The sequence below is a fragment of the Pan troglodytes genome, chromosome X (assembly GCF_028858775.2).
Source record: "Pan troglodytes isolate AG18354 chromosome X, NHGRI_mPanTro3-v2.0_pri, whole genome shotgun sequence".
Taxonomy (NCBI): domain Eukaryota; kingdom Metazoa; phylum Chordata; class Mammalia; order Primates; family Hominidae; genus Pan; species Pan troglodytes.
The window spans coordinates 105,690,082-105,702,545 of NC_072421.2; the positions used below are offsets into that span (position 1 = coordinate 105,690,082).

Sequence of the window (12,464 nt, forward strand, 5' to 3'; positions counted from 1 at the left end):
TTGAGGCTGTGGTTTCCTCATCAGTACAAGGAAGATAAGCCTGGCTCACCTTGCTTACCTCACAGGGACAATGCCAGGTGGCTAGAATCTATGTGAAATGCTCTACAAAGAAAGGTGAAAACCTTATTCCCAAACTCACTTGCAAAGTACTTTATATCTGTACTGTCCAATAGAAATATAATGTGAGCTACTATGTTATTTTCATTTTCCTAGTAGCCACATTAAAAAAGCAAAGTAAACAGAGATTAATTTAAATGATATATTTTACTTAACCAAATATATAATAAATATTGTCATTTTAACACAAGTAAAAAATGTTACTGAGATATTCTAGATTTCTTTTCATACTACGTTTTTGAGATCTGGTGTGTATTTTATACTTACAGTACATCTCATTTCAGATCAGCCACATTTCAAGGGCTCAGTAGCCACACATGGCTGGCTGTTATCTTATTGAACAGGACAGCCTTATATTTTGTAAAGAAACTTCGCATACATTATTAGTTGGGTCTTAAAAGAGTAGCTATATGCATGTTCTTACTCATATGCAGAAACTAAAAAAATTTATCTCATGGAGGTAGAAATTAAAATGAATAATACCAGTGGCTGGAAATGGTGTGAGTGTGGGGTGGGGGGAGAGATGGAGAGAGGTTGGTCAATGGGTACAAACATACAGTTAGACAGAATGAATAGGTTCTAGTGTTCGATAGTGGAGTAGGGTGACTACAGTTAACAACAATGTACTGTATATTTCAAAGTAGCCAGAAGAGAGATTTGAAATGTTCCCAACACATAGAAATGATAAATGTTTGTGGTCATGGATATCCTAAATACCCTAACTTCACCATTACACAGTCTGTGCATGTAACAAAATATCACATGTACCCTATAAATATGTAGAAATATTTTCTATTAATAAAAAGTATAAATATGACCATTGTCAAATTACAGATATAAAGAGAGGTTCAGTGACTTGTCAAAGTCCCAGAGCAGGGGCTGGGTCTAAAGTTTGGGTGTTCTGTCTCCAACACTAGGGTTCTCTTCCTTTCTGGTTCATTAGATACAGAGGTGATTAAAATCAAGTGCATTGAACAGATGATTCTCCATGCCCCCTTTATTTCTATGGAGTAATAAGAATCATCATAGAAGGAACCTGTGCCACTGCCTCCACTGGCTCTGCTTTCTGGCCACCCAGAGAGACCCAAACTATTTCAAAGTACTGTAGGGAAGGAATGGAGTCACCTATCCCCACTGGCCCAGCAAGCACAGGCAGGCCTAGTCATCTTTGATTCATCCATTTCCCACCTGATCCCTATTCCCAATCCATGAAAATCTTGTCAGCTGTTTCAAAACATATCTTGTGATTTAAAAGACACATTAAACAAATGTAATGTATTGGTCTTGTTTGGCCTCTCATTGAAACAAGGCAACTGTAAAAATATATATATACCTATAAGACAATCAAAAATTTGAATTCTGCCTTGTTAACTGATATTAATTACTGATCACAAATTACTGATGATGATATTGTCATTATGTCTTAAAAAGCCCTTACCTTTTAAATATTCAGAGGTATTTGTGATGAAATGATATGTCTATTATTTGCTTCAGATTGGCCATAAATTGCTAATTATTAAAACTGTGTGATGGGTACACGAGGAATCATTATGACATTCTCTCTGCTTTTGTAAATGTTTGAAATGTTCCCTAATAACAAGGTTGAACATTTTTACATTTTGAATCTATCCACTTCTTTCCATTTCCATTGCTGTCACTATAGTCTAAGTCACCACCACCATCTCTTGCCTGGACTACTGCAATACCCTCTGTGTTTGCTCTTCCACCCTTCCCATTCCCTCTCCCCTTCCTCCCACAGCCAGAGTGATCTTAACAATACAAGTCAGAGCCTTTGAACGGCTTCCCATTACATTAAAAATAAAACACCACATTGACCTATGAAGGTAGCCAAGATCTGGTTCCTACTTCTCTGTCTGGAATTATTAGCCTTGCTTACTCTATTCCACTTACTCACCTTCTTACTGTTCCTCAAAAGTACTGAGGTTTTCTTAACCTCAAGGTCTTCGCACTTACGGTTCCCTCAGCCTTAAACCCTCTTTCTGATCTTCACAAGACGTGCTCTCTCATAATATGCAGGTCTCATCTCATACATCACTTCCTCAGAAAGGCCCTTCTTGACCACTCTGTCCCAAGTAGACCACCCTGTTCCCCATCCACATTTCATCACTTTACCCTTCTTTCATCTTTTATATATATGAACTTATATAACCACTATATGAACTTGCTATAGATTCATCTGTTTACTGGTTTCTTGTTTGTTTTTTCCCTCACTCCCCCATTACAATGTAATCTCAAGGACAGGGACTTTTACTTAGTTACTGTTGTAACCTCCAAGTCCAGCAGAATGCCTGGCACATAGGGACCCTCAAAAGGTAACTGATGAGTGTAAGGATCTAAGCTAGAAAGGCAGATATGAAAGTGGAGGTAGGATTACTAAGTTTAGCTACCATTAACTGAATAATAAGTGCTAGACATGTAGTAAGCCCTTTTCATGCATATTATCTCATTTAATCCTCATAACCACCCCATCATTCTCCCCTTTTTTGTAGGTTAGGAAACTGAGGCTCAGAAAAGTTAAGAAATCATCCAGGTTCACATAGTTAGAAACTGGCAAAATCAGCAGTCAAGCCTAGGTCTGTTTTAACTATAGAGCTTGAGCTAATAACCTCTAAGGTATACAGCCTCATGGAGAACCATGCTTACGTCTCCATGTGTTTGAGAAACAAGAACATCTCCTTAAATACCTTCTAATAATAAAGATGGTGGCATTCTCTACAATATCCATGGGAAGAGGTCTTTCTGTTAGCCTTCTATTGCTACAGCTTTTGTCCAATCAGACCCTTGAATACATATTGATCAAATAGAGAGACTTACCGGGAAGCCTGGAGGGCCACTTATGCCTGGAAAACCCTTAGGCCCTGGTTCACCCTGGAAAATCAGCCCAAGGTTAGTAAGTAGCATCAGGAAGCAGTGAACACACAGTAGGATGGCTCTCCACATGTACTTGGACTGAGGAGTGGGGAACCAATGAAGTATCAAGATTAGGGTAGCAGAGAGTGGTGCAGATTCCCCAGGCTCCCTAACTAGCAGCTGTACCAGGATGTCTTAGTTCATGGAGCTCTTTGCTGTGGGAGAAGGATTATGGACCATAACTGTCTAAAACAGAATGTCAAATACTGAGGCTAATTGGGAGACAGAAAGGATGATTGTCTGTTTTCTTTCTAGTGGAAGAAGCTGTTCAGTACAATTTCCTATAGCAAATTAGAGGCAGCAGAGAAATCCATAGTTTTGGGAAAAGGGTAACAATTACAATTTTGATAGGGACACATAACCATCTGATCTGTCATTCCCTGATATGTGAATTTATCTATACGTGCCATGGAAAAGCTCCCTAAGTTTTGGGAATGATCAGGGAAGCAGACAATCTCTTTTATGTTGCCAGACCATTCCCAAATCAACGACTACTTCCTGTAAACCTGGAGGGGCTTGGAGTTGTTACAGCTTCCACGAAGACAAATTTAAAGAAAGGAGACTAAACACATTTCCCTGCCTAGGCCCCTTGGCCATGGGAACCGAATCACAAAGCTTAAAGGAACCCTGGCAGGAAATGCAAGTTACTGAAAGATATCTGCACACCTTAACAGTACATGACCATTCAATTACAACCATGTAGGTAGTATACAGTGACTCACATAAAAATACAGATCGTAAAATATTTCAGTCAAACAGGTCTATAGTGTAAGCCTTGGTAGTTCAGATCCGGTAAATTAGGGCATCTCTTGTCACCACTTGGTGACAGTATATCCTATTTTCAGGGTCAAGTTTTAAGAGCAAATAACTTCTTTAAAAAGATAATTCAAGAGCAACCATTCATACCCTATGTGTTCTGTCACAGTACTTTGGGGACACCATAAGTATTGAGAGGGTTGGGAGTTAGGAGGAAAAACACAACTATTTAATGTTTATGTTATTCATCATATCAAAAATTGAATCTGCAACACTAAAACAGAGAAAATAGCGCTTAAATGAATACTCAGATGCCCAGGCACACTCAAACCTACACACCAAGAAACATACTCAGCCTTTTAAGAAAGCTTTTCATAAGGGGCAAAACAAAGAAGGCTTTTTACTCTCACTTCTAAACAAAAATCCATTACCCAGAACCCTCTATTCTTCCAGTATTGTCTGGTTATTAGAGTTAAGTTCTTGTATTATAATTATAGGAAAAGTTTTATTAATTTTTTCCTATTCTTAAATGTTCACTACCTTGGATCCTTTCTTCCCTTTGGGGAATCCCATGAATTCCAGCTCTCCAGTAGATGGTGGAGGTCCTGCTGGGCCAGGGAGGCCAACATCCCCCTGTAAGATCAAATGGAACATTAAGCAAAGTGATAATCACACCGACCGTTTTTCCAGAGCGGGGGTTTGTCCTCTGGATGTAACTCACAAATAAACTGTCTCTTACTTTGGCCTCTTCACCCTCATGCCAATGAGGAAACAAAACTCTCACTGCCAAAGGGTGAGAAGAATTATAAGCCCGACCAATGAATTTTGTACCAGCACTGCAGAGGGAAGAGCAAGATGGATAGAAGGAAACTTTAAGTTCATGGTTGCTATGAAAGGATGTTTAGAAGAGATTAAAAAAGGAATCAGAACGAGGTGAATGGCTACCTCTTGGCAACAATGATCCAACTCTAAGTGGTCTAATCCTTGCAAAGAGCACAATCAGAGGCAATGATGTTCATGTGAGAACATTGGAGGCAAGAGTCGTTCCTTCAGAAGGCAGTGCAATTGTAACAGAAGAGTGGGAATGGCAAGTTCTCAGCCTCGCTTGAGGCTCTGAAATCACAATGCAATTTGTAAAGAGAGAAATGAGAGAAGGAGGGAAATAAAAGAGAATGGTGAAAGAGAGGTTAAAGAAGAGAGATAGAGGGGAGAGAGAGAGAGATACAGAGAGAGAGGAGGACAAAAAGGAAAAGGAGGAGGAAGTGGAGGAGGGGGAGGAGGAGAAAGGGTAGAGAGAAGAGGGGAAGCAGAGACAAGGAAAGAGAAGGCAACAGAATACACAAAACACCAAGGAAAGACCCAGATGGAAGGAAGAGAAAGAATCTATTTCAAGGGAATATGTTTGTAAGACATACACCTTTCACAGGTAGGAAGCAGGGAAATAACAATATTTTGAAGGGAAAAGAACCACAATAGCCCATGTGTGGCATGTACACATGTAGCCCTCAAGAGATCCCACCAGAGGATCTATGTGGGTTGGGAAATATTCATTTCCCAAGGCGAAAAAACAAATCCTCTTACACAAGCAGGCACATGTGTGTAATCAGACACATTTCTTGCAGCATATGGAATGCAGATTGTATTTTTTAAAAGCTGTTTACCTTGACTCCTTTCTCTCCTTGAAAACCTAGCCCCATATTCCCCTAGGGAATAGGGATACAGGGAGGAAAAACAAAATCGATTACTAAATAAGCTCTGGGAACTTAAATTGGAATGCAATCTTTTTTACTGGAAAGTAGGGTTAACCAAACCAGTATCTCTCTGGGAAATCCAGAGTACTTAGGAGTAGGAAGCAAAATGCCCTAAGACAAAGTATACTTACATCAGGACCAAGAGGACCAGGAGGCCCTGGAGGACCCTAGATTTTTTTAAAAAATAAGAAAGAGTTAGCACTTGTTAGTTTCAGTCAAAAAGAACACGGCATGTTGAGAGTCACTCCCCAGTAACTCAGCCATCTTTCCTGCTTTGGCATAGTAGATTCTAGCTGTCTTTCCTATGGTTCCCTTTTATCTCCTTTGAAATCCCCCAAATTGACCTGGTAATCACATTAATGCTAAGGTAGTGAAGACTTCATGTGTCATTCCTCCCAACAGGCCAGAAATTTTAAAATGATGACCTTTGGTGAAGCTAAGCCAAAGTACTGAGTAATGGGATTTCTTGCACTGGAGAGAACAATCTGGGGACACAGCTTTCCCAGAACCACATAGATGACTGGCTATGTTTTTCCTCGACCAGTGATGATAAACAGGTTTTGTGTCAGAAAAATGGGTAAGTAGGTAGAGCTGCCCAAGATGCAGTGTTAGGAAGGAATTTGAAGCTTCTTCAGTATTCAGGGTGGGTGATAGTGATGGTGGTATGATTAATTAGCAATACCTGTCATGGGTGAGGAAATGGAAGGTGGCAAGAAATGTGTCAGGGATCTGCCACCCCTGGGCTATACTTTAGGTTGAGCTAGGGTGGGAGGCTTTAGAGGCACAGATTGGATGGTCAGATAGACTCTGATAAATAACTCCAATAGCTCCTCGCAAGAGCATGCTTTACTTTAATCCTCCAAGAATGGAGGTTGCCCTTGCTCACCCAGGAGGACCTAAATTACACAGGTTTACATTGAATCCATAGTATGTATGGAAAACAGTCATGTGAACACTGTGATCACAAACTAGGCTTAAATTGATCTTACTTGTAATCCTGGTGGTCCTGCAGGTCCTGCAGCTCCAGGAAATCCGGGTGCTCCTTGTTGGCCCTAGAGAGGCAAGTTTTTACCAAGTTCAAAAAGCAAGGCAGTTTTCCAAGAAAAATGAAAATATGTATGTCCACGAGAACTGTACAAGAATGTTCATAGCAACTTTATTCATAATAGTCAAAAATTGGAAATGTTCCAGTTGTCCAATGATACAAGGCTAAACTCTGATAGATTCAAAAAGTGGAATAAATGCCTACAATAAGAAGTAGCAAACTACTGATATATGAAACAATGTGGATTAATCTCAAAATCACTGTGTTAAGTGAAAAGCCAGACCCAAAAGGCTAGAGGTTATATCATTCCCTTTACATGAAGTTCTAGGACTGGCATAAAGGAGAAAAATCAGGATTGTGGTTGCCTTTGGGGCGAATTGGGGCAGAGATTGACAGGGAATGAGCAGGAGGGAACTTTCTGAGGTGATAGTAATGTTCTATACCTGAATAGAGGTTTGGATTACATACAAGTTTGCATTTGTCAAAACTCAGCAAACATACACTTAAGAGTTAGGTGTTTCATTGTATGTAAATTTTATATAAAAAGAAAGAACTGCAAACAAATATTGAAGTCTAATTAAAGATAGGCATGCTATAGGATTTAGGAGTAACTGAACTCTTGTCTACTATTTACTTTGACATTCATTAAAAATAGGATGGATTAAACACCGCATGTTCACACTTATAAGTGGGAGCTGAACAATGAGAATGCATGGACACAGGGAGGGGAACAACACACATTGGGTCCTGTCGGGGGGTGGGGTAGGGGAAGTGAGAGCATCAGGAAAAATAGCTAATGCATGCTGGGATTAAAACCTAGGTGACAGGTTGATAGGTGCAGCAAACCACCATGGCACACGTTGTTTACCTATGTAACAAACCTATACGTCCTGTGCATGTACCCCAGAACTTAAAATAAAAATTTAAAAATAGGATGGATTGATGGACAGAGAGAGGGATGGATAGATAGATAGAAGGAGGATAAAGCAAGTACAGTTGGCCCTCTGTATCTGTGGGTTCCACATCTGTGGATTCAACCAACTGATTGAAATTTTTTTTTTATAAAAGGATGGTTGCATCTGTATGGAACATACGCAAATTATTTTTTGTTACTATTCCCTAAACAATACAGTATAACAACTTTTTACATAGTATTTACATTGTATTAGGTATTATAAGTGACTTAGAGATTATTAAAAGTATAGGGGAGGATGTGTATAGGTTACAGGAAAATATGACACCATTTTGTACGAGGGATTTGTGCATTCATGGATTTGGGTATCCATGAGAAGTCCTGAATCCAATCTCCCATGGATACCAAGGGATGATGTATAGTAAAATATTAATGGTATGTGTGTTCATTGCAAAATTCACTCTACTTTGCTCTATATTTGAAATTTTTCCTATTAGAATGTTATAAAAAAAACAAAAAATTTTTTAAAAAAGCAAAAGTTATATTAATATCAGATAAGGTAGACTTCGAGACAAATAATATTATCAGAGATAAAGAAGGACATTTCAAAATGATAAAATAGGTCAATTTATCAAGAAGACATAACAATCTTAGATGCCTATGCACATAATAGCAGAGCTTCAAATTACATGAAGCAAAAACTAACAGAACTTCAAGTAGAAACAGTCAAATCTGCAATTACAGTTGGACATCTTAACATCCCTCCTTCCATAATGAACAGAAACACTAGACAAAAATATCAGTCAGGAAGGACATAGAAGATCCAAACAATAATATCCATTACCTTGACCTAATGGATATTTTTAAGATCATTATACCCAGCAACAGCTGAATACATATTCTGTTCAAGTGCATATGGAATATTCACCAAGATAGACTGTATGCTGGACCATAAAATAAACCTTGACAAATTTAAAAGAACTGAAATAACACAGTGTTCACTCTAATTACAATAAAATCAAACTAGAAATCCATAATAGAAAGATAGCTGGAAAGTTACTAAATATTTGGACACGAAGCAACACACTTCTAAATATTCCATGGGTCAAAGAAAAAATCATAAGGGAACTTAGAAAATTTTTGAATCAAATAACAACAATGTTAAACATAAGACAGTGAAATCACCAGAGAAAAATGGTCTGGTGAAATGCAAGGGTCCATTTCCAATTGTGGAGCAGGAATAACTTGACATGGGCCTCGATAAGGGGCGGAGAGGGTAAGAAAGGTTGGAACTCAGACAGGAGGAAGAGAAAGGAGGGGTTCAAAGGGCCTCCAGAAATAAATGATAGTCTGAACATTGTTTTGAAAATAACTAGCCACCTGTGATCACCTTGCTGATCACAAATATCTTAGCCACCAAATGCCCTCTCCCCAAATTGAAGCAGTTTGTATATCATGCCTGTGTATGTGGACAAACATTGAGCCTTTGTGGGCAGGAAAACAAGTACCTAAGAGAAGCTATGCAGCAAGTACAGTGGATGTTGTTCTGTAAATTTAATGAATACACTATCTAAGCCAATTGTTTTGCCCTAGGGAATATGTATGGCCTTGGTCCTTATTCATCTCTGTTTTTGTGTGTGCTTGCACACATCCCATTTTTTTGCCTACTTTTTCTCATGAAACTCCGTAACTCTCTATTTAGAAAGTCTCCTCCCACTGCCAGCTAAACACCATTCACACTTCTCACAAGCTACCTTCTGTCTCTTAGACATAAAGACTCACATGACATATCCTTAAGTGAATGGCATCTCTTCCTCTAAGTTGCTGTGGAATTCTTATGCCACATTCCTACTAGTTTTTCCCACCCTTGGGGGCAGGGACTGTGTCTACATTGTCTCAGAGATTACTGAAAAAAGATAGAGCGAAGAAAGAAAGAGCGAATACAGGAAAGGGAAAGAAAGAAGAGGAAAGAAACGTTTTTTTCTTAAGCTGTTTCAAAAAAAAAGTGACGACAATGTGGAATCTCAAAGAAAAATAATGCTCTTATTAACATAACTCACAGCCTTACATGGACTCACCATTATCAAGAGTCCCTAAATGGAATTTCTGTGTGGAATACCTTTTAAAGCAATGTGCTCTACTTCTTTTGATTGACTCACAGCACTCGACACACAGAAAACATTTAGTAAGTGCTTGCTGAAGGAAAGGCAAAATACATTCCTCGGGGAAAGTACATCCCAGTGAATACATGTCTCTGGCCTAAAGTCTGAAAGCCTGCTTGTCATGCAACTTGACAGTGGACAGTTCATCCTCTCAGTGCTTTCTCATTTGGAAAATGTCAATACTGTGACCCATTCTACTTCAACTGTCTAGATTTTCCTTGAGGTCTACAAAGACCTTAGAACATCATAGAGAAGAACGAAAATGCACCATTAGTGATTTTTAGTCAACACTGAGAGCTCAACACATAAATAACAACTTACAGTGATTCCATCCAGTCCAGGCAGCCCAGGATCCCCCTGAGAAACAAAGGCAGGACACTGAAGAGTTTAATAAATTAAGCCTGCAATATTTCAGATAACTAACCTAACATTTATAGGGACAAAAACACATCTCTGAACCTTGGGCCTCCTCTGTCAAAGTCTTGTGTTTTAAATAATGTATGAATTGGACATATTCGACTGTTTAGATTGTTTATTTTTTCTGTAAGAAAAATCTGGACTGTAGAAGACACATATTATAGCCTTGGCTGAACAGGATTTCACATTTTACTTGGATTAATTAATTTTCACCTTTGCTAGGTACTTATCAATTAGAAACTACTTCTGTGGGCTGGTGATTTTCCTACTCCTTTTGGAGGAAAGCAAAGCTACCTTCCTGTGTGCCTTCATCCCCAAAGATTCTGTGCCCATATGTATACGATGCAAATCGCACATTTCAAGGGAAAATCAACAGAGCATACACTCTCTGATTATGTTTTAATTACTTTGCTGCATCTTTAGTTACTGCATGAATCAGTAATATAACCATCTTGTGAAAATTGTTGTGTTCCATTGGATCCAGGGTCTCTTTGATATTTGGCAAAGCCATTTAATCAATGTTTTCTAAGACAATGACCAAATTTTGACACCTGCTAGTCTTACTCCACTTGGCTTACAGTAAAAAATCAGCTCTCTGTAGCATGGAAAGAGCACTGCCTGAGTTTTAGCTCTTTAGTGAACTGGCTTTGAGCAAGTCACATAGCCTCAGTACACCTCAGTTTTTCTATCTGTAAAATGAGCAATACGAGTCCAACAATCATGAGGTCCTTTCCAACTCAAACATTCTATCTTCTACTATGGCATCTATAGTTAGAAGCCCATACACTAAATCTTGTCCGGCTCTCCAGCCACCCACCCCCATCACTGCCTTCCAAAGTGATTTCCAATGTTCCAGGCTCTATGCACTAATGGAAGACAGAAAAGTGCCATCAATTAGCTGAGTGAACTTGGTGCATCTTCTCCTCAGATGTTGGGCACATACATTCTCATTTGCTACCAGGGAAATGATGGACTCCTGTCCCGCTCTGCAAGGGAATAGGGCCAATCATTTGGAGCCAGGGTTTACTTAGGCCCCGCAGGATATCAGGCAACACAGTCACAAGAACACAGAAGGTTCTTGTCAATTCTGGAAAGAGAAGAAAGTTTCCAGCCAGCTTCAGGGCTGATGGGCAATTTTTGCAGACATCCAGGGGCCCAGCTAGGGTGATGTGTTGGTGTGTAGTGACAGAGAAGGGCAGAACCAGGATCTTTGGCTAAAGGCCATGTTGAGATGGGCAGAGACATACATGGCTTCAAACCAAGGAATACAGACAACAAGGATTCTGGAGTAGATAAGAGGTATCTGCCTCCAGGAAATGTCTTGGTTTGTGAAAGAAAATGATACCCATGCAAACTGTTTGTTTGCTGATCTGTCTCCTATTTTTGGTCTAGATCCTGCAGAGCAAATCTCTTTGACAGTATAGTTGCAAACATTTATGTCAATGTTTCCACCACAAAAAGCTCCAGATTCTTTTGAATCCAGCTTGGTCTGCTCCTTAAATAGAGACACAGATGCTAGTTCTGGAAATGTTTTCATTGGAGGTGGGGCCCAATGCTGGGGAACCCAGCTTATAGCCTACTCAGCTATCTGACTTACAGGTTCTTACCTTCATTCCTTTGAAACTACCTGGAGCAAGGACAGGGTCACCTTTTGATCCTTTCTGACCAGGAAGCCCCTGAGTAAAATAGTTTAAAAAATTGAAGAAATACACACACTTATAGTCTTTTTAATTGCATTATCTGATCAGATAGAGGATGGGACAGCAAGAGCCTGAAACCATGTGGCTTTTTCTATGGAAAAATTGGCTGTACTAAGGGGCAAAACACATTCCTTGACCGGGTGCTCTGATTCAGAGCTGTATGCCCTCCCAATCCCCAAGCCAGAAGTCTGTAAAGGGAAAGGGTTTGAATGGGTCTGAAATGTGTTAAAGTCAGATACTTTACATCTATTCAGAGTACTAGTCTGAACAACCACAAATAACTCATGTAATGGAGAGTTCGCTGCTTCACCCCTCACAGGTATAGGTCACTGACAGAACCTTTGTCTAGGACAGAGGTTAGTAAAATTTTATGAAAAGAACCAGATAGTAAATAATTTAGGCCTTTTGGGTCATATCTAAACTCTGTTTTATACTCTTCTTCTTTCTTTCTTTTTATTTTATTATTAAAAAAAAAAAAACAGGCCACAAGCCAAAGGCCATGTGGTCCAGTTTGTAGACCTCTGGTCTAAAAGATATCTACAAAACTACCTTCATCCTGTACTTCTACCACAAAACTTCAGATTCAAAGTCTGTCTAAGAGGCTGGTGTATCTCACTGCTAACATGAAAAATGGTTCAAAGTACACAATTCCAATCTTTCAACTAGATTTTT

General features: G+C 39.3%; 1 protein-coding gene across 5 annotated transcripts in view; it reads right to left on the reverse strand.

Moving 5' to 3' along the window:
• The window catches only part of COL4A6 (collagen type IV alpha 6 chain), a 279,487-nt gene that overhangs the window by 44,242 nt on the left and 222,781 nt on the right, over positions 1–12,464 (reverse strand). For all 5 annotated transcript variants that reach the window (XM_016942901.4, XM_016942899.3, XM_016942898.4 and 2 more), the window contains 7 exons: positions 11,700–11,768; positions 9,997–10,032; positions 6,545–6,607; positions 5,687–5,722; positions 5,466–5,507; positions 4,345–4,437; positions 2,953–3,006 (listed from right to left, as the gene is read on the reverse strand). In XM_016942901.4, the coding sequence (XP_016798390.2) occupies positions 2,953–3,006; positions 4,345–4,437; positions 5,466–5,507; positions 5,687–5,722; positions 6,545–6,607; positions 9,997–10,032; positions 11,700–11,768 (393 nt within the window). The remainder of the gene's footprint in view (positions 1–2,952; positions 3,007–4,344; positions 4,438–5,465; positions 5,508–5,686; positions 5,723–6,544; positions 6,608–9,996; positions 10,033–11,699; positions 11,769–12,464) is intronic.